This window comes from Rosa chinensis, chromosome 6, assembly GCF_002994745.2.
Source record: "Rosa chinensis cultivar Old Blush chromosome 6, RchiOBHm-V2, whole genome shotgun sequence".
Taxonomy (NCBI): Eukaryota; Viridiplantae; Streptophyta; class Magnoliopsida; order Rosales; family Rosaceae; genus Rosa; species Rosa chinensis.
This window is the reverse complement of record NC_037093.1, coordinates 9,630,321-9,658,066: the sequence shown is the minus strand read 5'-3', so window position 1 is coordinate 9,658,066 and position 27,746 is coordinate 9,630,321. Positions and strand designations below refer to the sequence as shown.

Sequence of the window (27,746 nt, the reverse complement as noted above, 5' to 3'; positions counted from 1 at the left end):
TGGTGGGCACAATGTGGGTATTCTGCACCAAACATGCAGAAAATTGCAATGCGTATTTTGGCACAAACGGCTTCTTCTTCTGCGTGTGAGAGAAATTGGAGTACATTTGCTATTATTCATACCAAGCAAAGGAACCGTTTGACATATCAGAAGTTGGAAAAGCTTGTATACTGCTACTACAACATGAAGCTGCAATTGCGAGATAAACAGACAAAGACTAATGTGGTCAATGAAAACAACTATATAGATCTACTTCATGTTGCAAGCAAGCCGCTTGATAATGGCATTGATCCACTTCATGATTGGATTATGCCTGCACACCTTGATGATAAAGCTGGAAGACCTCTTCCACAAGTTGTAGAAACTACAACTAATGCTGGAATCAATGCAGAGAGAGTCTTATCTGAAGAAGTTGTTAAAAACCTAGAAGATAATTCAGATAGTGATGATGCGTGGGGTGGTACAGAAACTCCAGATAGTACTGATGATGGTGGAGAGGGTGGAAGCGGAACAGGTGGTGGAGGTGAAAGATATGAATATGGACAATCTTCTGTGGATGGAGGATTCCAATTTACCTGTGAAAGTAATTTTGATCATACCACCCAAGATGAAGACCACGGAGTGAGAACAACTGGTCATGGTGCTCAAGAGAAGACCCGATATGGGAGGAGGACTAGAGGTGTAACTGATGATCAAAGTACCCCATCTGATGTTTCTTCAATTGCCTTAAATTTTGACTCTATCAGTTTAGGCACAGAGCGCAGTGGGATCTCAAATGAATCTCATGAAGGCAACAATCAATTTGGTTATGATGCTTATGGATATAATCAATATGGAGAAGTATATGATCAGTCATCCAGTTGGGTTCATCCTTATTATCTCCTTATAGGGGAAACAGTCGGCAGTTCTAATGAGATCTATAACTATCATGCTCATCACTACAATTCGCATTATATGGGTCATATGTCTTGGTCTGATTATTGCATTTTTGTAGACCAGCGAGCGGCTTTTTAACTGCTTAGAGTCTCTTTTTGGATGTATATGAAGTTGACATTCATATGTATTTATATGTAGTTCTAAATTTCTAATAAATTGACTTTTTTCAAAAACGACATTTTGTTACACTGTATCTCCGATATATCCCCGATATTTTTGATGTCTCCCTTTTTCAAAGTACCGATACATATGAAGATACCAATATTTAAAACCTTGGTCCGAATGGATCAAGAACAGATGCACAGAAAGATTGACCAAAATATGGATAACAACTCATTAAACAAGAATCCTATTTAGCTGTATTGCAGAAGAGCCATTCTACAGTTTTTGAACTTTGAACAAATTTTCTGTTATATATGCAAAACCAATTTTATGACACTTCATTACATCATACATTACTCAGCATGGAAACACTCTGCGCAAGCATCAAGGATGAGGTACCTTAGTATACCAGTACACTTAATTTTGAGTTTGAATAATGAATATTCTCAGGGTTCATATTTCTTTGCTTTCTGAGAAAAAGATGTCTAGTCCTTCTCCACTGACAAAAGGAACATAGGAATTGGGAGTTGATTTTACCTAAATTTGTATCTGCATCATCAACAGTTTAACATAGAAATCTGCATCCCATGAAGCAACAGTAGTGTCTTTGCTGACAATCCTAGCCTTCGAGGTAGTCCTTAATATAATTCTGCTTTCAAAATTCCTTTATGATCTTCGTTTATAAATATTTATTTCATTTTTTCTTAAATCAGCACATTATGAAGATGCCTGGCAAATCTGTTCTTCTGTCGGAGAAAAGACTAATTCTATCAACCTCAGCATGCGACCATGTCTTTTGTCCTCTGCCTGATGAGGCTTTACATGGAACTGGTGCAGAGGAATAAAAATAAATAAGTTTCTCCTTGTTAGTCTTTTAGATAAGAGGAAAACAATCTAAAGTTGAACAACTTAGAGAACCTAAGTATTCTTTGTTAAAAAAAAAAAAGAATCTAAGTATGCATTTCAAAATTAACTTTGAGATACAAGAGTGAACAATACTTTCAATCACTCCTGATCAAATTATGAGGAATAAAATGCACAGATATGCAGAAACTCATGTACAAGCATGAGGTCTGAATTGAAGCAGTACGCAAGTATAGTATTAGACATGTAAAAGACTTCGATTTACAATCTCCTAACTATTACGGACCCATACACTTGCCAATACTGTATTCTTGGGACAAAAACAGCCACATCATACGTACATGTGGTTTATTTGATTGTCCTGATCACTAGTCCAAATTTGCAGTTTCATTTTACTTGCCATCAGATACAGAAAAAGGCAGCAAGGGAAAAAAAAACACTCCACTGGCAAAAGCCATAATTAGCACATAGGCATGATTCATAACCCAAAGGGAAGAATTAGAGAGATATTAGAAAGGGCGGCAGGGGAAAAGGAAGGGTATGGCTCCTAGACATTTCGGCAAGAATTGTCAGTATTCTTTTAATTTGTACCCTTGGAGCTGTAAGATGGCATTAGAAGGTTAAAAGTGAAACTTAGCAAGCAGAGGCCATTGTATGCATGCATGCATGCATAAATGTACGTGTATCGATCAGCGTTTGATTACGAAGTGCAGAAAGAGAGAATCAAATAGTCTAACAAACAGCATCCAGAAACTATTTTGATATTTTCAAACACATTCTCATTAGTAGTTCAAATCATTACCCAGCATTGTAGCACTGTCTGGTAATTCACCAGCTCTTTCACCATTAACAGCCACTGAAACTTGAACAATTCAATTCTGTGTCAATAACACATACACTTCTGTGTCAAATTATCAATGAGAAGAAATTGCATCGTCGTTTTGAGTCTCCGATCCGTGTGGTCTCTGCTTTCGATTGGACCTCGGCTCCTTGAGCTCCTGGAATGAGTCCAGGGCGCGTCGGACAAACCAGCAGGTCTCGTGGGACGTGCCGACAGACGCGCCGCCGCAGACGGAATTGTTGAAGTCAGAGAGGAATGAGGTGGCGTCCGAGAGAGAGGACCTGACTTTGGACTCTCTTCATGGTTTTGACCGAGGGTTTGTGTCAACCGTCAGATTTGTTTAAGGGGTTTTAGAGAGAAATACCCCAAGGCCTAAAACCCTAAATGCTTTTCAAGTTTAAATTGATTATCATAATCTCCTTGTAAGTCTTTTAGATAAGAGAAAAATAGTCTAAAGTTAGAGAACCTAAGTATGCTTTGTTATAAAATAAAAAAATAAAATAAAATTTAAGAGAGAGAGAGTACCTAAGTATGCATTTAAAAATTAAATTTGAGATACAAGACTACAAGAGTGAACAGTACCTTTAATCTCTCCTGATAAAATTATAAGAAATAAAATGCACAGATATGCAGGACCTCATGTACAAGCATGATGTCTGAATTGAAGCAGTATGCAAGTATAGCATATAGAAGACTTAAATTCCCCATAATCTCCTAAATGTTACGGACCCGTACCCTTGCCAACACCGTATTTTGGGGACAAAATCAGCCATAATTTACACGCGGTTTATTTGTTTGTCCTGATCACTAGTCCAAAGAAACATGCTTTACAATTTCATTTTACTTGCCATCAGATATGGCAAAATCAGCAAAGGAAAAAACACTCTACTGCCAAAAGCCAAAAGCACATAGGCATAAGTTATAACCCAAAGGTAAGAACTAGAGAGATATTAGAAAGGGCGGCAGGGGAAAAGGAAGTGCTCCTAGACTCTTGAAAGATCCTTCTCTCATTTTGGCAAGAATGTGCTTCACCAAACAAGAACAACAAAATTTAGTTAATGTTTTAATTGCTCTTGCAACAAGAGTGTATGACTAAGCCCAGTTAATGTCTAAATCATTTATTACTTAATAGGTTTTGAGGTTTAATGGATAGCCTAATATAGTACAGGATGTGAAAACCAAAACCAAACTAGGTTAGCTACATATCAATCTTAAACTAAACCCTAAACCAAACAAGAACAACAAAATTTAGTTAATGTTTTAATTGCTCTTGCAACAAGAGTGTATGACTAAGCCCAGTTAATGTCTAAATCATTTATTACTTAATGGGTTTTGAGGTTTAATGGATAGCCTAATATAGTACAGGATGTGAAAACCAAAACCAAACTAGGTTAGCTACATATCAATCTTAAACTTAACTGGGGAAAAAAAAAAGGGAAAAAAAAAAAAGAAGCAACACTGAAGTGCAGAAAAAAGAAATAAGGCTAGTTATAAACAAGGGCACAAATAGTTTCCAATAACAAAACCAAGAACTCAATTGGATAAGAAAAAGGAAAATGAAATAAGCAAGTGCCTAAAGAATCAAACAGTCTAAATAATACAAACAAGGAAAAAGTGCGATGTGCTAGTCATGTATTTTTCAAATACATTCCCATTGTAAGTGTTCAACAGATCTGCAGAACACATTCAACTCCTTATGGCATCAAACCGTCTAACTAATAGCAACAAGGAAAATGTGTCATGAGCTAGTGACATGTTTTTTAAGTACATTCTCATTATCAGTGCAAGTGTTCAACGGATTTGCAAAACACATTCAACTCCTCATAGCATTGCAGCATTGTCAACTATTACAAAAACTCACTCACACCCATAATTAAAACCTCATTTTAAGTACAAACAGAAGAAAGGTGACTCAAACCCATCAAATTATCAGCAAGAAGGAACACATGCTCTAGAAAGAGGGAAGACGCCTCAAACCCATCCTTTTGATGCCTAATAATGCCCATTTGGCAAGCGATTTAACTACAGAAGATGTTCAACTTAGTTAGTAGTTGCAGGTTGATCAACAACATACTGCAATCATAAGAGAACCCAAATGGTTCAAAGCAATACAATATAGAGTATCCAAAAGCAAAATAAGTCATAAATTTGTATAGAGTAGAATGAGTGGGACAGGGGACCTTGACAAGGATCCAGAGGGAATGACTTTAGGCCCTGTTAAGGAGCTCATGGAGGGCTCGGTCATGTGGACCAACCTCTCTGTAATATACACAGTTCTTAGAAATGTACATGGCGTAGTAGGGTCTTGTGTCCTTCAGCACACCAATCTTAACATAAGCGTAGACTCTCAAAGCTTTCTACGTTTCTCTTCCAAGCAGAAGCATCAATGACTCTATATCACTTGCACCACTACATGAATTTTTGGTTATGTCTGCCTGATTTCTTACCCAAAACCATGCACGCATGGGCTGCAAGCTGGGTGTAAGTAATAACATATCCTTGGAGGCTTGGATCCATATCCAGCAATAGTAGCTACCACTCTAGATAAAGTTTTGTTTGAAATAGCAAAAATATATTTATGGCTGGCTAATTCTGTGCCTACTTATTGCCAAAAATTTTCTATTATTTTCAATTGTTCACAAAGAGAAAAGAAAAGAGTACAGAGCCAGGAAGTGTTCAGGCTAAGAATGTTGAAATCATTTTTCTTTTGTTAGTTTGCTGGAGCTTATTTCTGTTTCAAGACAGCTAAAAATTGCTAGGTTGGTCTTTAACTGATTTGCTAGAGATGCTTAAAAGAGACACTGACCATTTCAACTCAAGCATGATACATATACGGAAGTCATGTCAGACCTAACAATCTAATCTATTTGGCAAGGCATGATACAAGCATAAAACGACTCAGACACACAACCAGCTACACATATCGAAGAAGGAATGACCCTGGCATCCAAAATTAATGTCCAACCAAAACATAAGAATCAAAAATTAAGACATAATAATTTAAAACACATTTTTCATACATATAAACTCATCCTGCTCTCAATGACAATATCTTGCTTAGTTAAAAGAAAAACAATACTCCTAGTCAATATGAATATATGCCACATTATCAATTTGTTGCATTAATTTGATGGCTCTGAACAGTAACAGTCACAGGTTGATTTATTGAACTTCCACTCCAAATGGGAATCTTTTTTTCTGCTTCTTGTCAAACTAATGGCCTTCCTTTTTAACCACGAACCAAACATCTGGCTCGGACCAAGAAAAGAAAACGCCCAATCATTCATACAGGTGCTTGTGGGTCAAAACACCACATAATCATATTGCTTCAGAACTTAGAGAGACCTAAAGAACCAGGGGTTTACAAGTTTAGGCTGGCGGCTGGACACAACCCACATGACGATGAGTTTATATTTTCTAAGGTTTATTGCCATACAGAAACTCCTCCATGCAGAGAAATGCAAGGACATGGAACATGAACCCCAAAAATATAATAGACTTCAACATCAAAGAGCTGTTATGAAACTATTAGTGTATGTAACATTTTTGTTAATAAACTTAGAAACAAGAACAAGAAACAAATGCTGAAAATGGGAGTCTGAAACAGCACACCCAGATGTTGTTCTCGGTATCCTTCTGCTCTCAAAAGTAAAAACAATCATCAAACTTACTTCTAGGAATTTCAAGAAATCACTTGGAGCCAAATTCAACATTACAACAGAGAGTTTGCAGACTTCAATGGAATGCAATGCTGCTACAAAGTTTTGGTAACCAATACAAAAGTAGGTGGGAAAGGACCCAACAATTGTTTTGCAAAATCAATATAACTGAAGCTTAAGTTAGTAGACATATTCTATTGTATACACAAGCAGCGTCTTTTAAAAAGATAAACCAGACAAATCTAGTGATGAAGCCACCACATAACTCAAAATATCTCAAAACTTTGCATCGAAGCTTCATCAGGATTCCATCTCAAAATCTCTGACACGACTTAACAAATTGGCTTCCTAGTCTTTATGTTTTAAAGCAATGAAGGGCATCGTTGTATCTATCATCCTAGATCACAGTCGTGAAGAAGGTTCCACTACCTATTACAGCAACGCTGACGGAGATTCTAAGAATCAATGCTCCCCTGCCAAAGAAAATCCTAATAATCCTTCTTCGCTATCCTAGAACTATGTATTGTAAGGCTCAAAAATCAAGAACTTAATCGGAAAAGGAAAAAGGCAAAAGCAACAACGAAGTGCAAAGACAAAGAATTAACTAGTCAAAACAGTATGATTTCGATATCTTTCAGACATGTTCTCTTTTATTATTTCAAAATCCTTCCACAGCATTGTCTAGTATTCCACTAACTCTTCCACAACCAAAAAAATACGATCAAAACCTCATTTCATTATGAGTACAAATGAGAAAGAAACTCACGAAACCAGAAACAAGAAGAAGAAGCTCCTCAACCGCTGCAGATCTTCTTCAACTTATCGGCGGCGGATTCATCAACAGAGTACTGCAAATCAAATCACAAGTTTAATTTGAGTCCAAAATCAAAGGAATCGGAAATGGAATTAGGAAGCGAGGCTAACCTTGTTGAGGACCCAGAGGGAATGAATGTAAGCCCTATTGAAGAGGTCGTGGAGAGCTTGGTCATCGGAGACCTCGACCTCTCTGTAATTGACGAAATTCTCCCGAACGTACTTGGCGTAGTAAGGCCGAGAGTCCTTGGGCAACCGCCGCACCAATCTCAGAACCTCCGCGTAGATTCTCAGAGCTTTCAACATCTCTCTCTCTCTCTCTCTTCTAAGCTTTAGAAACTTCTCTGGGTTATGGCCACTCACTATATATACACACCGGCCGCTCAGCTAGTGGCCTGGTGGACGATTTAATTAGTAACGTGTCAATTTTCAATGAAGCTCCAGTTAGAATTTTCAATGACTGTACGTGATACCCTAACACATGAATGTTAGAGATAGTATATGTCATCTGTCTAAAATTCGTTCAGATAAAAGCAATGCTACACTAAAAGTTTCATTGCAAGACTAAAGTCATTGTTTAACTCTCTGGCGAGAGAATTGATTATGTAATTAATTAACAATAAATTCATCATTACGATCACCGATGAAGTACTTATACATGAGATTTTCACTTCTTATTTTTCTCATTAAAGAGTTTTCAATGCTATACTAAAAATCTCATTGCAAGTCGAAAGTCATTGTTTAACTCTCTTGAGAGAGAATTGATAAATAAAAAAATATAATTAATTAACAAAAAAGTCATCATTACAATCACTAGTGAAGTACTTATACATGAGATTTTCACTTCATATCATTGAATTACTTTTCTCATTAAAGAGTCTCTCTTTCATTCTTTTTACTTCGTTTCAAAGAGTAATTAACAAATTCGATCAAGTGTTATGCCATCAAAACCATATTTACACAATTTAACAATTTTTTTAATCTTATCTGTCCAAAGAAAAATTTGTTAGTCTTATTCATTTTATTTTTAAAATTGTTCTATCTTTATTTTTGATAGAACGTTGGATGAGATGGAGGGGAGAATAAAGCCCGAAACGACCACGTTCATAGATTAAAAAGTCGTCTTGAGTTTAGTTTGCAACTCTATATCCTATCGGAGTACTTTTTTCTTGTTCGAGTAAATTGGACTCGTCACGTGTTGAATAGATATTCACCCACATTTACTTTTAAATTAATATATCACTGATTGTTTGATTTTTTGTAGACGATTTCTGAATTACACAGCTGTCTCCAAATAACTCTCTAGATGTAAGATTCAATTCTTAATTATTAAATGACAAAATTTCAAAATATGCTACAGTCCCAGCTACAATTTCTTAGAATGAGACGAATGGTTAAAAGGTGGAAGCAAAAAGCTTTAAGTTGTAATAATCTACTAGCCAAAGTAAAATAGTCTTGCATTTAGGAGCAATTTTTAATTTATAAATTTACCTATGCCATTTTCTTTTCACCCAATTGAATGAAAAATGGATTAATCTTCTAATGAGGACTTCATAATAGGACCAAGTGAGGACTTTTGAATGAACGGTTAGATGAGTATTTTCAACTTTAGTTGATATTTTAAAATTTTAACATGCAAGTCATCCAACCATTCATTCAAAAGTCTTCACTTAGTCCTTATTATAAGGTCATCATTAAAATCTCTCCCATGAAAATTCTGTAATTTTAATTGGCCTTTTCCCCAAAATAACAGAAATTACTGTAATTAAAAAAAAAACCAACCGTTCTAGTAATTTGATTGTTTGACTTGAGGCCTTTTAACTAGATCTATGATAGATTTGATTTGCAGTCAACCATGAGTAACTAGTTGGTAGTTTTATTATATAAAATTATTGAAGACTGATATGCTGAGTGGGCCATTGTATGGGCACAAAGATAGCACCACAATTTGGTCAATTTCATGCAATGATATATATATATATATATAGATCTTATCCAGAGCGAGGCATCGCTTTGAAATTTCAGAGCGAGGTTAGGGTTTAGGGTCACTTTTCGGTCGCATATCCACATCTCAACCGTTCAGTTTTTAGATACTAATGTATAGATCATCTCTGCAAAATTTCAACGAAATTGATGGTCTTTAAGATATCTAACTCGCTTAAATCAATGGACGAACTGAATCTGTCCAACCTGAACCGTACTAGCTTTAAGGCAGTTATCAATGCCTTAACGACCATCAATTTGGCTGAAATTTTGTAGAGATGATCTATACATTAGTACCTAGAAACTGAACGGTTGAGATGTGGATATGCGACCGAAAAGTGACCCTAAACCCTAACCTCGCTCTGAAATTTCAAAGCGATGCCTCGCTCTGGATAGGATCTGTATATATATATATATATATATATATATATATTTTTTTTTTTTTTTTTTTTTTCAAGAATAATAAAGAAATTCCAATACTTATCTGCAAGTTCAAAATCCTACAACAATTGCCAATTCATATTACACCGGGTGTCAAAATGCAGCACCATTAAAGGTTTGCAAGAAATGACACGCTCAAAAGTAAGCGCGCAATTTAACCCTGAAAAATGTCATCGTTAGTATATGGTAAATAGGGATCGTTCAAATCGGGGATTGAGGGTACACCTTGTTTGGCTCCAAAACCAGCCTAGTTGCAAACAGTCTCTTTTGCTGCTGTGATTGCGCAGGCGTGCCAGCACCGTGGGGTGCAGTCGTCGGGGGTGTCTTTTGACCTGACTTCTTACCAAACGCTGTAGACGAGGAGAGCACCAACCTTGTCACAAGGTTCTTTTCTATGCCTTTCAGAAAATGACTTCTTGCCTTACGGGTAAAGGCTTTGGTTGTGATCTCTTGCGTTGGGTCTTTAATGTAGGGACAAAAAATGAAGATTGTATGTAAGGTATCGGGTCTAGGGTATTGGGACCGTATGTAGGGTATCGGGTCTTTAATGTAGGGTCAAAAAATGAAGATCGTATGTAGGGTATCGGGTCTAGGGTATCGGGATTGTATGTAGGGTATCGGGTCTTTAATGTAGGGTCACCTCAAATCATGTAAAAGTTGCCATATATTAAGATCGTATTCTACAATTTTCTTGTTTTTATTTTTTTGTTTGATCGGTACTAAATCAAGTTAACAAGGAGATCCCCAAGATCCATCGCTGATCTCCAAGTTTCTTCTACACATTGGGCTTTCGTTTCTCGTTGTAATCTAGGTTTCATCGTTTAGTTCTTGGGATTTTGGACTTCCAATTTGGGTGATTCAATTATGTGTTATTATTCTTGATAATTCTTCATTTGCTTCTGCGGTTTCTTCATCAAATTTGATGTGATTGGCCTGCTAGCTTGCATTCGTTCAATTTGAGGGATGTTGATTGTTTGCCGGTGTTTTGAGTTTTGGGTTTCATATATGTCGAGTAAACAAGAAGCTCAGTGTTTAAGTTTCGATCTTATAAAGGCTCAGTCTTTGTTTCTTACTCAATGTGAGATATCTACATTTCAAATCAAATGGAAGTAAACCCAATTGACATAGGCTATGTTTGGTAGAGCTGGGCTTTTCAGAAAAGCTGGCTTCTGCTTATTTATGAGAATAAATGGCTAAAAAGCAAAGCTGCTGAGTGTTTGGTAAACTGGCTTTTTATAAGAGCTGTCAGTGGCAGAAGCAGTGGCAAAGTATTTGGTAAATCAAACTGGCTTGTGCTTTTTGTTTGTGGAATGACCAAATTGGACATGAGAGATTATTTTGCCTTAATTGTATACCAAACAATGTTGTTCAAATGCTCTTGTTATTATTTTTAATCTTTATTATGTCCTTATTAATTTTTGTTATCTTTCAATTTTTATAAATCATGGTGACTATATGATTAATATTGGACAATTTTAAAAATAACTGATACAAATATATTAGTAACATTAATAACAATTGGTTTCTGGTTCACATCAAATGTTCACGTTATTACGCGCATTCATCAAACTTTGAGTAATGTTATTTCTTATTGTTTCCATTTCTTGTGCACCGTGACCATGATATTCTTCTTCTACATCATCATCCATTTCTATCTCACCACTTGACCCATAACCTTCTCTTTCTTCACTGCGGACAAAATGTCTATCACCATGTGCATGTCTCCTTATATAATTATGAAGTGTCATGGTAGCAATGACAATCTTCACTTGCTTATCAAATGAATAACCTTGCATGTCCCTTAAAATCTTCCACTTTTTTTTCCAAACTCCAAATGTGCGTTCTATAACGCTTCTAAGAGAAGAGTGTGCTTGGTTAAATACCTCTTTTTCATTTCATGGTTCTTGCCTACGGTATTGTTGAAAATGTTGTCTCGGACCTTTGTAAGGTCCCAAAAACCCATTCATTTGAGGGTATCCGGAATCTACAACATAATATTTTCCTGTAAAATAAAGAAATGTCAAATTTTAACAAAACTTCATTCAAAGCATCATAAAATTTGATCTAAAAATAACTATAAATAAATATAGTTACCTGGTGGAGGTTTAGGAAAATTCATTTCAGGATCTCGAAGTACCGTTAGAAACACTCTTGTATCATAAGCAGACCCTTCCCATCCCGCACATACATAGATAAATTTCATATCGAAATTACATGCCGCCATAACATTTTGTGTTGGTATTCCTTTTCTACCAATGTACGGTATTTGTTTTTCAGGAGCTATAGAAGCGGGAATATGTACTCCGTCGATAGCGCCGATGCAATCCTGTAAATAATGATGTTATTTGTCAATTAATATAAGTAACTAAATTGTGAAATAATTTACTAGTAACGCATGACAAATACCTTAAATGAGGCATGTATTTGTTATCCCTCATTATCTCCGGTGCAACACCATTAAATTCATTCTCCGAAGGCTTCATTATATGTTTACTTAGTTTACACAAATGATCTAGTGCTTGTCCGAAATATCTACAAACGTTTTCACTAGAATGTTGAAATCGTTCTGCTACTGACCTAATTCCACATCCCTGTCCTAGGCACCACAATAGCATTCCCATAACTTCAATATGACTTGTTCTGTTTGAACCCAACACCCCAAATTTAACTTCCAAATCACTACATATGCATAAACGATAAAATACTTCCTTTTGCATTCTAAAGGCATTGTAACACCGACTGTCATTCCCTTGTAATACTTCCATTATCCACTTATTACCTATTTGAGAAGATACCATGCAAGGAGTTTTATGAACATAGTTCATGTAATAATGTTGAATGAGCAGAGCATTAAATTGTACACTTCGTAAGAATATCTCCTCCTCCACTTCATCTACTTCCGAATTGTTCATATTTCAATCCAAAACCTGCAAATTTAAATGACTGATTTTATAAATATGATAAATATAAACTAAATCATTATCAAGCAGTAATGAACAAAATTCACCAAATTCCATTTTTATAATCCACATGATGAAAAACATGTAATCAAATTCAATTCAATTCTTATAATTAAAAACAATGCTGAAACAAACAACAAACATAAAACTTCAAACATAACATAAGCTTAACCAAAGACAAGATAAGCTTATTTTTCGTTCATCTCAAATTTCAACCACTCCAACTTCACGTTAGGATCTTCCATAGTGAAATACATCTCTCTCTTCTCTGGACTTAAAAACAGTCGAGTGGCAAAAAACCATAACCTATTACCCTGCTCGATACCAGGCAATGAGGTGACATCCTTCATCATGTCCTTAATACTGGTGCCTCCACCTTCTACACTTTTATTAATCATGGAAGTTGCTGTGCTCCTACTCTCAATTGCCTCACACATTCGATTAATTTGTTTAGCCAAATGAACAGCACTTCCCACCTTTTTTTTTTTTGGTACTACTCCTTTATCTTTCTCAGCTCTCTCATTTCTTTTTCTTTTAGGCAGAGTGGGGGCCAAATCATCATTGTCCTCAGAGTCACCACTACCTTCAAGGTTCACCTCATTGTTACCTTGCTGTGGACTTCTAGGGATAGGTAGTGTAGAAGATGGTGAATATGCATGCTGACCAGTGGCTGAAATACCCATGAACATCTTATCCAACTTGTCTTCAAAATCGGGTGCAATCCCTTTTTCTTTAACTTTCCATATTCCTTGTTTTTCTCGATAAAATAATAAATAAATAAATCACACGATGTTCAATGTATCTCAAATGAAGTAAAATTGTTAACCACAATAATTAAATTGATTTACATACCTCAATCTTGAGGCGCCAGCACTCATCGGATGCATCTATAGTTTGACGCCTGTGATCCCACCCAAGACCGGTCTCTTTTCCCTTCAATTCTTTCCGTAATTTCCAATGATCTTTGAGGGAATCCCATTTATTTTTCAGTTGTTTTCTAGTATATTCTTTGCCCATTTCTTTAGAAAAATTATTGATTATATTCACCCATCCCTCCAGATTAAAATGAGTATGTGGACGATTATTGTTATCCACCTCCTTGATACATAAGTCACAAAAAACATCTACTAAATCATCATTCCAAACAGCCATCTAGCACAGATAAAAAGCCAAAAATTTACAGCCCAAGCTTTAGTACCAACCCCAATGCATAATCAATGATGCAATAACAAGAAACTAAAGCAGTGATAAGAAAACATAACCATCAACAACAGACAAAGAAAAAAAGGAAGCTATAAGAAAATGAATAAAGTAGCTGGTACCTTTGTCATATAACACACACTGAGCTTCTTCTTTTGGGTGGAGGAAACCAACTCGATGATGCTATATAAATCTTTTCCTCAAAACCTGTATGAAACAGCAAATAGGTAAATTACAAATAGCCTAAGCCAACTCTTTCTCAATCCAAGATAGTGATCCAACCTAATTTGTGCACAAGTTGACATACTAAACCAGAAAAATGCTCAAATTATTGGAAACAAAGATACACAAAACTAGAGTCAGAAAACGTGAATTAAGAAAGTGAAGCAATGAACCCCTAGTATCATCATTGCTAACCTGCACCATCATTTACATATGGTCTCTCTATTCCTAGCTTTCAGATTTTCAACTTTCCATGTCCATCATCATTACCTCTAGGTAAGGGATTCGATTAATATTTCTATATCATGTAGAAAGCAATGCGCAAATCCTAAATCAATGAGCAACTACACCAATAAAACCAAGTCAATTAAAGAACTGAATCCTAAAACTCGAAACCCTAAGTTCATCACAGCCCATACAAATTCACTTAACCATTTTGCTAAACATTCCCATAACTACGAAAGTCAAAACAAATATAACAACAATTTGATTAAAGATAAGAACGAAGCAGAGGGAGAGAGACTGACTTGCTCCTCCTTCCAGATCTCCCAACTAACCTGAATATCGAAACTGTCAAGTAGCCTTGCTTGATTGAGGCTTCAATTTCACTTTCGGAATCCTGATGAGATGCAAGTGAGGCAGTGACAAAGCCTGCCCCGGATTCCACCCTGAAATCCGAAGTGGCCCTGCGGGACCCACTTTTAAAGAAGGTTTACCAAAAATTTCGGCATAACCTCCCTTAAAAATGGACAACCCAAAAACCTGTGGAAAACAAATTTCACTTCCAACAAATCCAACCACATACTCTTGGAGCCACTCTGCTCCCATAATTCAACCAACTCAAACTCAAAGATAATAATAGTATATCAAATACTTCAAGTCCAAGAAACTCCAAGATTAAAGATACCACAATTCACCAAAGTTAGGTCGTAGACCTCAAATATAATTCATTACAAGTCTGGGTCACAAATCCCATAGTAATCAGAGCAATTCTAGGAACGTAAATTAACATAAAGTACAGTAGGTTAAACAAGTAACCTACGAAATGTGATGACGGAAGCGGTTGCGGTCACTATGGCTCACTCCTGAACGCCGAGCAGCAATTCTGTAAACTGGGCATTTGAAACCGAAGGGCCCAGGGGAAAAGTAATTTTAAAACACGTTAGCGTGAGTGGACAAAAATAAACAATTTTAAACAAAAGGAATTTTATACTTTCCCCAATTATTTCTCTATAAACTCCCGATGCATGCAATGTTAAGGAAAACAAAACAAGAGAAGTTCTGTACAAGAAAAACCGACTAGCCCCGCTAGTCACAAACTAAATGAAAAGATTGAAACTCCGGTACTCATGAAAAAAAGACCAGCCTCGCAAGTTAAACGGAAATCGAACTAGCCCCGCTAGTCAAAAATAGTAAAGTGAGTAGGGGAAGACGATAGCCATACAAGTGAGCCTCCCAGGCTCAGGTGATAGCCTCCCAGGCTAAAGTACTCCCATTACTCCCGTAATATACCCTTACGCCACTAAGTGTAGCGATAGGATACTAGGCTTCAGAATTACTGTCACAGAGACAGTAACCAGCGTCACAAAGGCGGAGGGCTTCGGTGATCCCATCACCTCGCCACAAAGGCGGAAGATCAAAGCTAGCAATGATAAGTCACCCAAAGTATGGTAAAAGAAAATCCGAAAACCACAGTAAAATCATAAATACATAAGGCTTCCCCATCTCTTGCAAAAGAATTCCCATGACGTGTCCCACACGCCAAGATAAACTCAAATTCAAAAATAAATAGGAGAAAATAAGCATATTCCAATGACGTGACCCCGCACGCCATAAAATCTTCAAATAATCAAATATCCGACACCATTTCCGAAAATAACCATATGCTCGAGAAAGTAATACGATAAACAAATTATCATCTCGGAAACAAATAAATAAATGCATGCATCATTCTTTGAAAATAAAAGTCCACTCACAGTATGATCAATCCTGACGTCGCTCGGTATTTTCCTCGTACGAAGACTCCTCTCGTCCTGTACGAATAGCACTCGTAAAAATATATTTACAGGACAGAAATTAACTTTACGATAATTAGAAATTGAAATTCAGAACGTCCCCCTTCAAAATCCAACTCCTTAATTCACATCGAATCCATCCGTAATTCTCCAATAATATTCATTCATCGATATATATATTCTAAAGTGAATTCGAAAGAAATTCGGTGATCGAATTCACATAAATCAACAATCAACAACTCATGCACAATTCGTAATTCCTCCAATTTCCACCAAACTTCATGTATAAACTTCTACAATCATTAAAGAATTTATGGAACCAAAACGGTAATTAAAACGCAGCTCTACGCGCCACCCACAGTGGCCGCGCGTGGGGCCCACGCGCCACCGGCAACCACCACCAATGGCCACCAAATTTTGGCAGCACCACCTACTCAACAGACCCAATACTTTTCACAACTACAACAAGTTCCAATTTTACCTTGAAGAGCTCCAAACTGGCTGGTAAAGTTTTTCAAGAAAATCCAAGAACCCTAGATATTGCAATTGTCAATCCGGCCTCTACACAGCAAATTGGAAGGCAAGACCTTAGGGGAAATGATCTTTGCAAAAACCCGACCTTCGACGTTAGTTTGGTGATCGGAGGTGACCGGAATTGCTGGAAATCGACGAAAGCTCCAAACTGCAGCTGTGAAGACTTTGCTTCGATCCGAGGTTTATCGGCCAAATCGCCACAATCTAAGGCCACTAAGGTGCAGAGAGGAGGGAGGCGCTCCTGTGGTGGCCGGCTGCACGCCGATGCACGCCGGTTGGTGGCCGGAAGACGTGGAATCGAAGGGAGGAAGAAGAACCCGAAAGGGGAAGGAAGAAAAGTCGGGGGAGAGGAGAGAGAGAGTTACCGTGGGTTTCCAAAAATGGAAACCTACAGTGGTAACTTTCCATATATATATTTTTATTACCATGAACAGTAACTTCCACATTTTAAGTCATAACTTTCACATACAAACTCCGATTTAAGTGTACCACATGTCCACAGACTCGGTTTAACGTCCCCTACAACTTACGTGAAGGAAATTTTCTCAAATTGTTAACCCATAAAAAGTCAACTTCCAACCACCCCCCTCCCCCCTAAAAGGTAAAACTATAACCGCGAATGGTAAAACATACAGTAATTCTTGTAACACTGTAAAAGGGGTAAATCGGATGTGGGGTGTAACAGGCAACATTAGAGGGAGATCGAGATGCGGCGACTGATGGGTTCTGTGATTAGAGGGAGATCGAGATGCGGCGACTGTGATGATTTCTGTGTGAGAGGGCGATCGAGAGACTAATATATCGAGGGTTTGATGGCAGATGACTGTAATTGGTTCAACCAACGGAGGGTAGAAACCGGGATTAAAAAAAATTCATTAATGTACAGTAATCACCGCTACAGTACTCCACGACCTTCTGGCTTCTAAAAGCTGGGGGGAACCAGCTTCTGCTTTTAGAGAGAAGCTGGGGAAGCTTTTTCCAAAAGCAGGATAAGCTCGCTCACCAAACGGTTATCGCTCTTGTGCTTATAAGCAGGGGAGCAAAAAAGCCCCCCCAAACATAGCCATATTCATAAGTTTAACCCCAGAATCATCTAGATAGGCCATAAAGTCTGCATTTGAATATTTTTGGTGGGATTAGATATGGTTTCTTTGCTCCTTTTTTGCTAGTTTCTGAATTGAAATGAGAGATTACAAATGTATGAATTGGAATTCAAAATGTGTGAATTGTGAATAAGTGTACGATGAAGTTGACTACAAATCATTACTTGTAAAAATCGTCTTTAAAAAAAAATTGAGCTACTGGATTTAATTATCATGTATTGATGTAGTTTGCTGAAACTCCTTATTTATTGTAGCACAAAGACTTATAAGTTTAAGATTGTGGTCATCTCTGTGTTTTTATATAGGATTTGGTTGCAGCTGGTGTTTGTGGGGCAATTGGGCAGCTATCCAAGCCTTTAACTGTTGTAATTCTATATGGCAAAGAGTTTGATTTAATGGCAACCCTTCAAGCTGGAGGATTAGATGGTTCCAAGCTCAAATTATAAAAACATGTTAAGGAGATGCCACTAATGCTAGATCATGCTTAAGACTATTCTCAAGAGTGTTATCACTGATGAGTTTTCTGTTGGTGCATGTTACTCTGTGAGTACTATACTTTGTGTGCATATATTCTGATATAGACAAATGCCATTAACACATTAATATCAGTAATATGAAATTTAGTTCCATTTTGCTCAGTTATACTAGACCAATACTAACAGAAAAATCATGTTCTGCATACTCACACTTTCACAGAGCTGAATATTCTCTTTATTTTTCATGCACAGTCAGACATTATTTTGAGAAAATACATTCCATTAGTCTTGATCGATCTATGTTGCCCACACCAATCAGCATTCCATATCGATGATGGTTGGTGGGTTAGGGAATGATTCTTTCATGTAGTTAATATCTAGTCTCCTGAATTATTTTCAGAAGAGTCATAGCTAAAACGAGCTATTCTTTTCACTTTATAGGATGGGTGATGCCATTACATCTAGCTATTTAAGGCCAAAGAATAGATGTAGTGAGGCTTTTGTTGATTAAACGATCGATGTTGCTGGAATCTAGTGTGTAATCTTCAGCATGATTGCATATGCTTCCCCTCTTTTAGCTATGGGTAAGACTTTTAAGACTACTTACGAAATGAGATTTGGCAGACCCCTCTACTTACTCTAGGATTGGATATGGTAATGAGACTTGCATCCCACTATCAAATCAGTCAACTTGTTCTTTTGATTTGTTTTTGTTCTTATGCCTACAGTAGCAATTGAATAAACTTGGTATAATTTGAATTTGATTATAGCAATAAAGATACGGTTTATTTGATATGCTAATTGTTGACTGGATTATGTAGAAGGTATACGCATTATGTCTTAGATTGGTCTGTACCCTTTTCCCTACTATGTACTAATGCTAGCTTTAATTATGTATTGGGAATCGAAGTATTTTTCTTTACATAGTAATGATATTTTAGATTGATCTATATGCATTCAAAATTTCATAATGAAAATCAATGAAGATAATGTTTTCAACCCATAAATTTTTTGAATTTTCTATGTTTGTTTGCTTTTCATTATTCACAGTATGTTTCTGTTAAAATGCTAGATTTTTGAATCGGCCATGGAAAGGAACCACATTCATGACCTTGTAAGTTGCCACCCCAAAGTAAAATTAACGTCACTAAGAGCAAGTGCACCGGTGCTCTTTTGCCCGGGCACCACCTCAGCATTCCATCAGTTTGACCGGGCATGCAGAATTTCTCCCCTCCACCAGGCCTGTTTTGCCTGGGCATGATTTGCCTTTGTTTGACCAAGGGCAAGATAAATGTCAAGCTGGTGCCCTTTTCTTTGCCCAGTCAAAATGTCAAGCCCGTGCCCATATTCATGCTGCCACCTCGGCCTGCTATACAATGTGGCTGACGTCACACTTTACATCAGATAGAGAGACGCGACAGAGAGGGATCGTGCAGAGCACGGACCAATCACAGGAGAGGAAGCGGTTTTTTGTCGCCTAGCGACAATTAAGGCAGGGTGGGCTCTGACGTGGCAAGTATCCGTTGGCTGCTTTGGGAATTTAAACCCAACGGTCAACAAATCTGGGCCTTCCAACCGAACAGTAAAAATGGATTTGATGGCTAGGAATTAATCTGAATGTAATATAGGTAACGGTAAGAAAACGGGCAGAAAAAAAATATGTAAAAAATTCTAAAAATCATACAAAAAATTTCTCTATAAATACCTACAATTTTTTCTAACATCTCACACCCAAAATACTAGAGTTCATAGTTACACCTTCCTCCTCTTCATATAGCTCTCTTCATCCATATTTTTCATTATCCACTATGGCCGAACAAAGGAGAAACACACGTCCAGTGGCCGAACAAGAGAGAGATCAAAATGAAGATGAGGTTACCCAAGACAAAAGGAGATGGACGGATGAGGAAGATGTTCAATTGTGCAAGTCTTGGAAAGTTGTAGGCCAATGTCCGGCTGTGGGCACAAATCAGAAAAAAAACGACTTATGGTTGCGCGTGAAGCGACACTTTGACGCAAATTGGCCCAAGAGCCGATCAGCCCAATCTTTGCAGGGAAGGTGGAAAATTTTGAAGATAGAACTCTTTGAGTGGCATTGTGCATTAAGGCAAGCGAAACATTGGTACAAAAGCGGTTCGAATGCGGTTGATGAGGTATGTATTTGTTGATAAATCATTTAATTTGTTGATACTTTATAGTAAAATATTACATGATAAATAATGTAGTAATTATAATATCGTTTTAATTGTAGTAATTGCTTTTCGTTACAATTAAGATAATTAGTTGATAAATAATTATGTAATTACAACGATGTTTATATTTGTACTTATTGATTTTTATTGTAAAACGGTGAGATAGTGGTTTATTAAAATTATGACCTTTATATTTGTTGATAAATCTTATTGATACATTATAGTAAAATATGGCTTGATAAATAATTAGTAATTATAATATCATTTTAATTGTAGTAATTGTTTTTCGTTACGATTAAGATAATTAGTTGATAAATAATTATGTAATTACAACGATGTTTATATTTGTACTTATTGATTTTTAACGCAAAACGGTGAGATAATTTCTTATTAAAATTATGACTTTTATAATAGATGACCCTTCATAATATCATTCTATTTGTACTAATTGCATTTTTTTTTTTAATTACGTAGCAAGATGAAGCACATAAATTGTGGCATGCCGGGATGAAGAGAAAAACTGGGAAGGACAAAAGACACAATTTTCAGAGCTTTGATAGTTACGTTGCTGTGGAGGGCTTTGCACAATTTAAAGACATCCCTAGCCATACATCCGGAGGAACATCAAATGAAGCAAATCAACATATGCGCACACAACCAATTGCTGAAAATTCCCCCATCAACTTAGATATGGATGTAGATGAGGTAATTGCAGGTGAAACTGCAGATCCTAATGTGAGGCCTCAAGGAAGGAAGGCTGCGAAAGAAGCAATACGGAAAGGAAAGAAGGCAGCTAAAGATCAAAGTCCTTTGTCAAGCAGTCTCGAGAGTATAGCGAACAACCAAATAGAGGCAACCAAGGGCAAGAAAAAACTCGATGACTAATTCGCTCGAAGTCTCCAAGAGGAAGAGAAAAGATCATGTATCCTCTTGCAAATCGAAATACGAAAAAAGCAACTCCTATTTCAAGAAAGGCAAGATCGAATTAAAGAGAGGGAAGAGCGAAATAAAGAGAGGGAAGAGCGTATTATGGAGATTGATACAAGTAAAATGACGCCAAATAAAAAGCGTTATTGGTCAAGAAAACAAAAGAAGATAGCGGAGAAAGAAGATCTTGAAGAGCAGCCGCCACCTTCTATGGGTGGATACTATCCGCAACCCAATGTTGGTGGTGCATTCCCACAACCAAATTTTGGTAGTGCATACCCACAACCTCCTTACCCCGGTGCATACCCGCAACCACCTTACCCCGATGCATTCCCATAACCTCCCTTAACCGGTGGATTTTCGCCACCTCCCTTCACCGGTGGTTTCCCACAACCCCCTTACCCCGGTGGATACTATCCGCAACCACCTTACCCCGGGGGATATCCTACACAACCACAATTTTCTAATTTCCCTACGGGTGATTCCACCAACCCTAACCTTAATGATGAGCCTTCAAACACAAATTGGATTTCTAGAGAGGATGAGGATTATGATTTAAATAATTAGCCCACAATCTGCATGTTTGTAATTGTATTGTACTTATTCTTAGTTTTTCATTTATGTAAGCGACAATTTAAGGAAATAAAAGTTGTATTTGGAAATTCCCCTTATTAAAGCACACACCTTATATTAAAAATCATAGCACATAATAAACATAATTCAAATCACATTGACATAAAAAACATAGACATTGACCAATTTAAAAGCACACCAAAATTTTTTGAAAAAACATATGAACAGTAAAAACGAACAGTGAAACACCCTTGTGAACAGTGATTTTTGGTGAACAGTACATGAACAGTGAAAAAGGTGAACAGTGTTGACCGGGCAAGAAAAACAACGGGTGCAAACCCATGTCCAGTGGCAGTGAATAGTAACTTGACCGGTCGAATTCTTGACTTCTCAACTTTACCTTTTCTTGACTACGGGTGGACTTGCTCTAAATAGCCTCCTTTTCAACTCTTGCTAGCAAGCGTGCAATCACACTCTTGTTGAAAGGTCTCTAAAGAACAAGGATATAGCACATAATTAAGGGGAGCCCTCAAAGCAATAGACATCAAAATGCAATAATATTCATCCTCTGGTAAAGAAAAACACTAAATATAGGAATGCTCAGGTGTAAAACAATAGTTCTATCTAACTATCTAGCCACATAGGGACCTAATATAAACTTGGAGTGAACCAAGTCCCTTGATACCGTAGAGACATCTCAACACTTGGAAAGGACCGCTCAATTCTTTGGCTATCTAGGTAGAATATACCAATCTCACGAGATGCATACGTTTTTGGAGCTGCCTCCCAATCGTACATCATATTTGATGCAAAATAAATACAATTCCTTTCTGATTTTTTCATATTACTGATTCCAAAGGAGAAGGAACCACAATCTCCAGAAAAGAATAATTGATCCCCCAAGCATTGCAATGGAATAAAGCTGTCGTCGTCAATCTTGTATACTCTAAAACTCCTTGTTGTTATATATGCATTAAATCCCGGTGCATTTTCATCAATAGTTTCTCCTTGCTGACCATTATCTTCTGGGTTATTGTTGTCTTCCTCATCACCTTCAGGATTCTGATCAATGTCTCCCACATCAACATCATTATTGTCGTTATTGCCTTCACCACCATCATCATTTTCCATATTGCTGTCGCCACCATCATTCTCATTACTGCCTTCATCACCATAAGTAATGTTTCCTCCATTTTGCTGAGCATTATCTTCTAAGTTGTTGGCTTCCTCATCACCCGCATCATTCTGATAAATGTCTACCTCATCAACCTCAAGATTTCCGTCGTCATTATCATGATGAATGTGTTGCTCACCATCATCATTCTCCATATTGCCGCCGACATTATTCTCATTATTGTCACCAATAATATCCTCCCCTCTTCCCACAACATAATCTACCATTTTATGGATCAATAAGACTTCATTGCTGGTTGATTCTAACAACATTGAGCTGTATGTTGCATTGTAAGCGATCATATAGTCACTATGACATTCATTAACGTTCCGGTTCCTGTTTTCACGCTTGTCGTAGACCAACTTCATTTTCAAATTTTCTGCACCTCTAAAGCCAAAGTTCAAGGTTTGAGTAACTGAATCCACAAAGCTTTCCTTTTGACTACTACAAACCAAAACATAAAGACTGCCGGAAGAAAACAATAAATCAGCAATCCAGTCGTTTTGATTAGTATCTAATACTTGAAAGTCACTCCATGTTCTGTCTCCAGGTCTGCACAAACTCAATTTCGACTTATCATTAAAAACTGCTGCTACCGTACAACGCTTTGAATCTAAAGCAATTCCATCAGAGGTTGATAGTGCAATGCTTAAGTCGAATGCATTGGCACCAAAAAGTTTCCAGTCCTCGGTTTTCACAAAATCTTTCAGAAAAGGAAGTGTTCTCAAGGGTGGAAGTTGGAGTAGCGCTCGTGAAATTGGGTTAAGTAGACACATCTTGGAATTTAGACCTCTTTCCTTGATCAGGATCAACCAACCTTTAGAAGACCCATAAATCCACCATCCACGAACTTGCTTAGGTAGCTTCAACTTGACAACTCTCCCCTCTGACACGCTGGCAAAGCTTACGTACTTGTTGCTGCAATGTGGGGTTTGGGGGAGTAGTAACCATGGGAATTCATGAGAAGCACTGCGGATGTCTCTACGCATAACGATTGACATCCAAGACTTGCAGGTAATGCTTAGCCTTATTTGATCACTTACTCTGACACGTGGCAGAACTTGCTCCGTGATATCAGGAGGTGGTGGCTGCCAAAAGGTACATTCATTAGAACTAGTTTGGTTTCTGTACTTATCATCTTCAGTCTCCTTCTGCTCTCTCTCTAATTTCTTTGGGAGTTTTTTTCTCTTTAGCAGCCTAAGCTTGCTCGTATTGCATCGAGGATTGAAGCAAGCGAATAGAGACTCGATCATCATCGATCTCCTTTTCGGCAGAAATCGAGCTACTATGAACCCTACTTCTTTAGAAACGTTATAAAGAAGTAAAACGGCGATCGACCTGCTTTCAGTCTTGACTTGGAGAGATTGCCAATGGCCTGGTTTCTTTATAAAGAATATTATATAATATATCAAGGTGAAAATCGATCCAAATATCCCTCTTTGATTAGGATCGAACTTGGGAAAAAACTTCCTAGGCTTATTAGGATTTTGATGGTGTCCCAGGCTTATTTATATATAGGGTTAGGCGGCTAATTTTGAGTTTCCTTAATTTGATCAAAACCTGGTCAGCACAAAGGTCAAAACAATAGCATCATACTTTTTTTTTTAACTCAATGAACCATGTTTTATCAGTAGTCCAATATAATTCCACCACATTAAAAGACAGATTTTTGGCATGAGAAAATTGTGATTTTTCATTGATTGAATTTAGTTGGTTACAAATGATGTATATATACTATTTCTAAGCTAAGCTTGACGAGCTAATGTTAGCTATCTTCCTCCAGATCGAACTCTTTAAGGAATTAAAACAAATGAGAAAATTATTGGAGACGTCTCTGTATTCTGTAATGTTATGGTATCTTCCTCAATATCCAAATCTTCGTTTGAGTTGTGTCATGCAGTTTCACATTAAATAAAGATTTACTTTTATTCCTCCACAATCTTCGTTTGAGTTGTGTCATGTAGTTGTATTCTCACGGAATATTCCATTGTCTTAGTTGATGTGCATTTCTGTTATGAAATTAGGCTTAATTCATGATTTGCTATTATAACTAGGGGTTGACGAGTTACTTAATCGTGCATGCTGTTGACACGTGGGTCAGACTAATTACTCATTAGGTTAATTAAGCTGCATTAGAGTTTAATAATCGGAACTAGATGAATTGGAACTACAGGTGCATCGGCTCGCTGAAATGCAAGCTAACATCCAAGAATCAGTGGCTAATACCCTAGCCGGGTTCAAATCGGGGCTAATGGAGGAGATCAAGCAGTTCCAACTCACTAAGCACGGCAGCACCGCCATCCCTCAGCCGGATGGGACGGTCAGGTTTGGATCTGTGCCTTCGCCGGTCATTCCACAGAAGTTAACCTCCGTTTCCGTGGGATCATCCTCTACGATGGCTAGATCTGAAGGTAGCTCAACTCTTATCCCTACCTTGAATTTGGGTAATGATGAGGTGTTGCTGGGGTTTATTAGTGAGGTACCTGCTACTGTGGTTGATGCTACATCTGTGGTGAATACTAGTAGTGCTCTGGATCAACGTAATCATGTCGAAGGTCCGCTTGCTTCTACGGGTGTTCATAGCAGTAATTCTATGGCTTCTTTGGCTCAAATCGGTGGAATGATGAGGGATCCTCCATCACAGTATTTTCAGCATGTTCATTCTGGGTTTCCAGCATATGTGACATCATCTGGAGCATACTCGACTACTCACCACATGCCGCCATTGCATACACAGGGGGGTAGTCAAGCTCTAAATGACTGTGACCCCTTCAGGATGACTTATTCCGGTCCATATTCTGCTACTATGCTTACATTCCCCAACTCAACTACCACCACATTCCCAACTGCCATGCCACAACCTGTTAGCCCAGTAGCCATCCCACAATATAGTCACAGTCCACCTACATATAGCTGAACTGTGGTTGGAAAAATTCAAACCAGAATGGCACACAGCAAATTGTTGGTTCACATGATGATTATGAATTTATAATGTATACCAGTACGGCAAAGATGGTTTCCAAAGGGGATCGAAGCAGCAAACTGATAAATCACATTCTAACCAAAACAGGAATTGGTAAACTAACCCAAATAAAAGCCTCAAAAAACATATTATGATTAAGAATAATAGGATTGCATACATTCTGTCAAAAATATTAAACAACCAGCAGATCTTCTTCACTTGTCAAGTATTTCAGAACCATCTAAATCCCTATAGCATCGCATTGTCAAGTAATTCACATCTCTTTCACACAGATAATTAAAACCTCATTTTAAGTGCAAACACCTCTGTGTCAAACTATGAGAAGAAACTCATGCTCTCACAAGAAGAAAGACACCTCGAACTCACCCTTCGATGCTTAATACAAACTTGGCAGACGCAATGCAGTAGATCTTCTTTAACTTACCAGTTCAGAATGTTCACTGCAATTATAAGTTTTTGGTTCAAATTGATACCAATACAACGTATCAAAAAGCAATATAAATCATGAATTTGTATCTAGCAAGAAAGAAAGTGGGATAGTTGGATCCTTTTTTTTTTTTTCCAGGTAGTAGTAAAAGACGAATCCCACAAGGAAACAAATAGCAAGCTTTATATAAACGTGCATGCACGAACCTTGTGGCTTCTCTCTCTCAAGTCTCAACCTATCCTTCTCTTCGATCTCTGTCACTACTAAATCTGATTAATCATCAACGTACATTGGTGAACATCAGATGGCTAATCTTCCTCAAGATCTTATTGTCTCCATCGCTCAAAGGGTGGTTTCCTTGGAGGACTTTATATCCTTTCGCGCGGTTTGTAAATCCTGGAGTTTAGCTGCCATCAAGGAAAACTTTACTAGAACACATCAAGTTCCATGGCTTATGCCCCCTGAGCATAAAGGTACTACTATCCGTGAGTTTTACGACCTGAAAAGGGATAAGATTTACAAACTTGATCTTCCACAAACTAAAGACAAATTGTGCTATTCATCTCTAGGGTGGCTGATGACTGAATCCATCAAAAACTCCAAGGTTAATCTGTTGCATCCATTAAACCATCAGCAAATTATTGAGCTTCCCGATGTTGAGATATCTAAGAACTATGATCATTACCAAGAATTGGAATTGATATACTTGTTCAAAGATTTCACCATAAGAAAATTTGTGTTATCTTCAAGTCCTTCTTCCACGTCGGATTATGCTGTTTTGATTCTTAGTTGGAAAAGATTAGCATTTTGGAGACCAGGAGACCAAGACTGGATGATATTAGATGGGCAAGAAACAAGATATGCGAATTTATATTATTTTGACATTACTTATTATAAGGGGCAATTTTATGCTGTGGTTGAACTGGGCACTGTTTCAGTCTGAATTTATTAGACACCCTAAGCAAGCAAAGATGAGGGTTGTAGTTCCGAGAATGCCTAGCGAACTTAAGACTTGGTTTCTTCCTCTGAAGCAATACCTGGAATCAGGTGGGGCTCTACTGGTAATTTTTCAATTCTATGAAAACACAACTATGTTTAGGGTTTTTGATGTGCCAGTTACTGATGGCAGTTGGTCTACTACTTCAGAAGTAAAGAATTTAGGTAATATAACTCTATTTGTGGGTTATAATAACTCTTCATTCTCAGTTAATGCCCTTGACCATCCTGGGTGCAAGCCCAATCGTATATACTTCACGAATCAACGACTGATGCAAGGCCTTCAACATGAAGAGGTGGGTTTATTTCATATGGAAGATGGAAA

The 27,746-nt window shown here is 37.4% G+C and overlaps 2 protein-coding genes and 1 long non-coding RNA gene across 6 annotated transcripts; all 3 read right to left on the bottom strand.

Moving 5' to 3' along the window:
• Nucleotides 1–1,322: 1,322 nt before the first annotated feature.
• On the bottom strand, nucleotides 1,323–7,656 carry LOC112173044 (LYR motif-containing protein At3g19508). Of its 4 annotated transcripts, none has more exons than XM_040509263.1 (3): nucleotides 7,327–7,655; nucleotides 7,169–7,250; nucleotides 1,323–1,866 (listed from the first exon to the last, which is right to left on the bottom strand). In XM_040509263.1, exons 1-2 carry the CDS (start codon nucleotides 7,519–7,521, stop codon nucleotides 7,197–7,199), a joined length of 249 nt encoding a protein of 82 aa, XP_040365197.1. In that variant the 5' UTR covers nucleotides 7,522–7,655; the 3' UTR covers nucleotides 1,323–1,866; nucleotides 7,169–7,196. The 4 variants fall into 4 exon arrangements, with proteins under 4 accessions (XP_040365197.1, XP_040365198.1, XP_040365199.1 ...); XM_040509264.1 differs by lacking the exon at nucleotides 1,323–1,866 and adding an exon at nucleotides 3,846–4,765 and having other exon boundaries at nucleotides 7,327–7,656; XM_040509265.1 differs by lacking the exon at nucleotides 1,323–1,866 and adding an exon at nucleotides 6,020–6,038 and having other exon boundaries at nucleotides 7,327–7,656.
• A 5,131-nt stretch (nucleotides 7,657–12,787) lies between these two features.
• LOC112170784 lies at nucleotides 12,788–13,616 on the bottom strand. The gene is made up of 2 exons (XM_024308084.1): nucleotides 13,452–13,616; nucleotides 12,788–13,258 (listed from the first exon to the last, which is right to left on the bottom strand). The coding sequence occupies exons 1-2, from the start codon at nucleotides 13,614–13,616 to the stop codon at nucleotides 12,788–12,790; spliced, it is 636 nt and encodes a 211-aa protein (XP_024163852.1).
• An 11,487-nt stretch (nucleotides 13,617–25,103) lies between these two features.
• On the bottom strand, nucleotides 25,104–27,214 carry LOC121050140. Its single transcript, XR_005802079.1, has 3 exons — nucleotides 26,632–27,214; nucleotides 26,423–26,438; nucleotides 25,104–25,861 (listed from the first exon to the last, which is right to left on the bottom strand). It is a non-coding gene; the product is annotated as an uncharacterized LOC121050140 (long non-coding RNA).
• Between the last annotated feature and the right edge of the window lie 532 nt (nucleotides 27,215–27,746).

Coding starts and splice junctions, on each gene's coding strand:
- LOC112170784 (XM_024308084.1), bottom strand. CDS start 13,616: ATGGGCAAAGAATATACTAGAAAACAACTGAAAAATAAATGGGATTCC. Junction 13,259..13,451: donor GCTGGCGCCTCAAGATTGAG/GTATGTAAATCA, acceptor GCCACTGGTCAG/CATGCATATTCACCATCTTC.
- LOC112173044 (XM_040509264.1), bottom strand. CDS start 7,521: ATGTTGAAAGCTCTGAGAATCTACGCGGAGGTTCTGAGATTGGTGCGG. Junction 7,251..7,326: donor CCCTCTGGGTCCTCAACAAG/GTTAGCCTCGCT, acceptor TTTGATTTGCAG/TACTCTGTTGATGAATCCGC.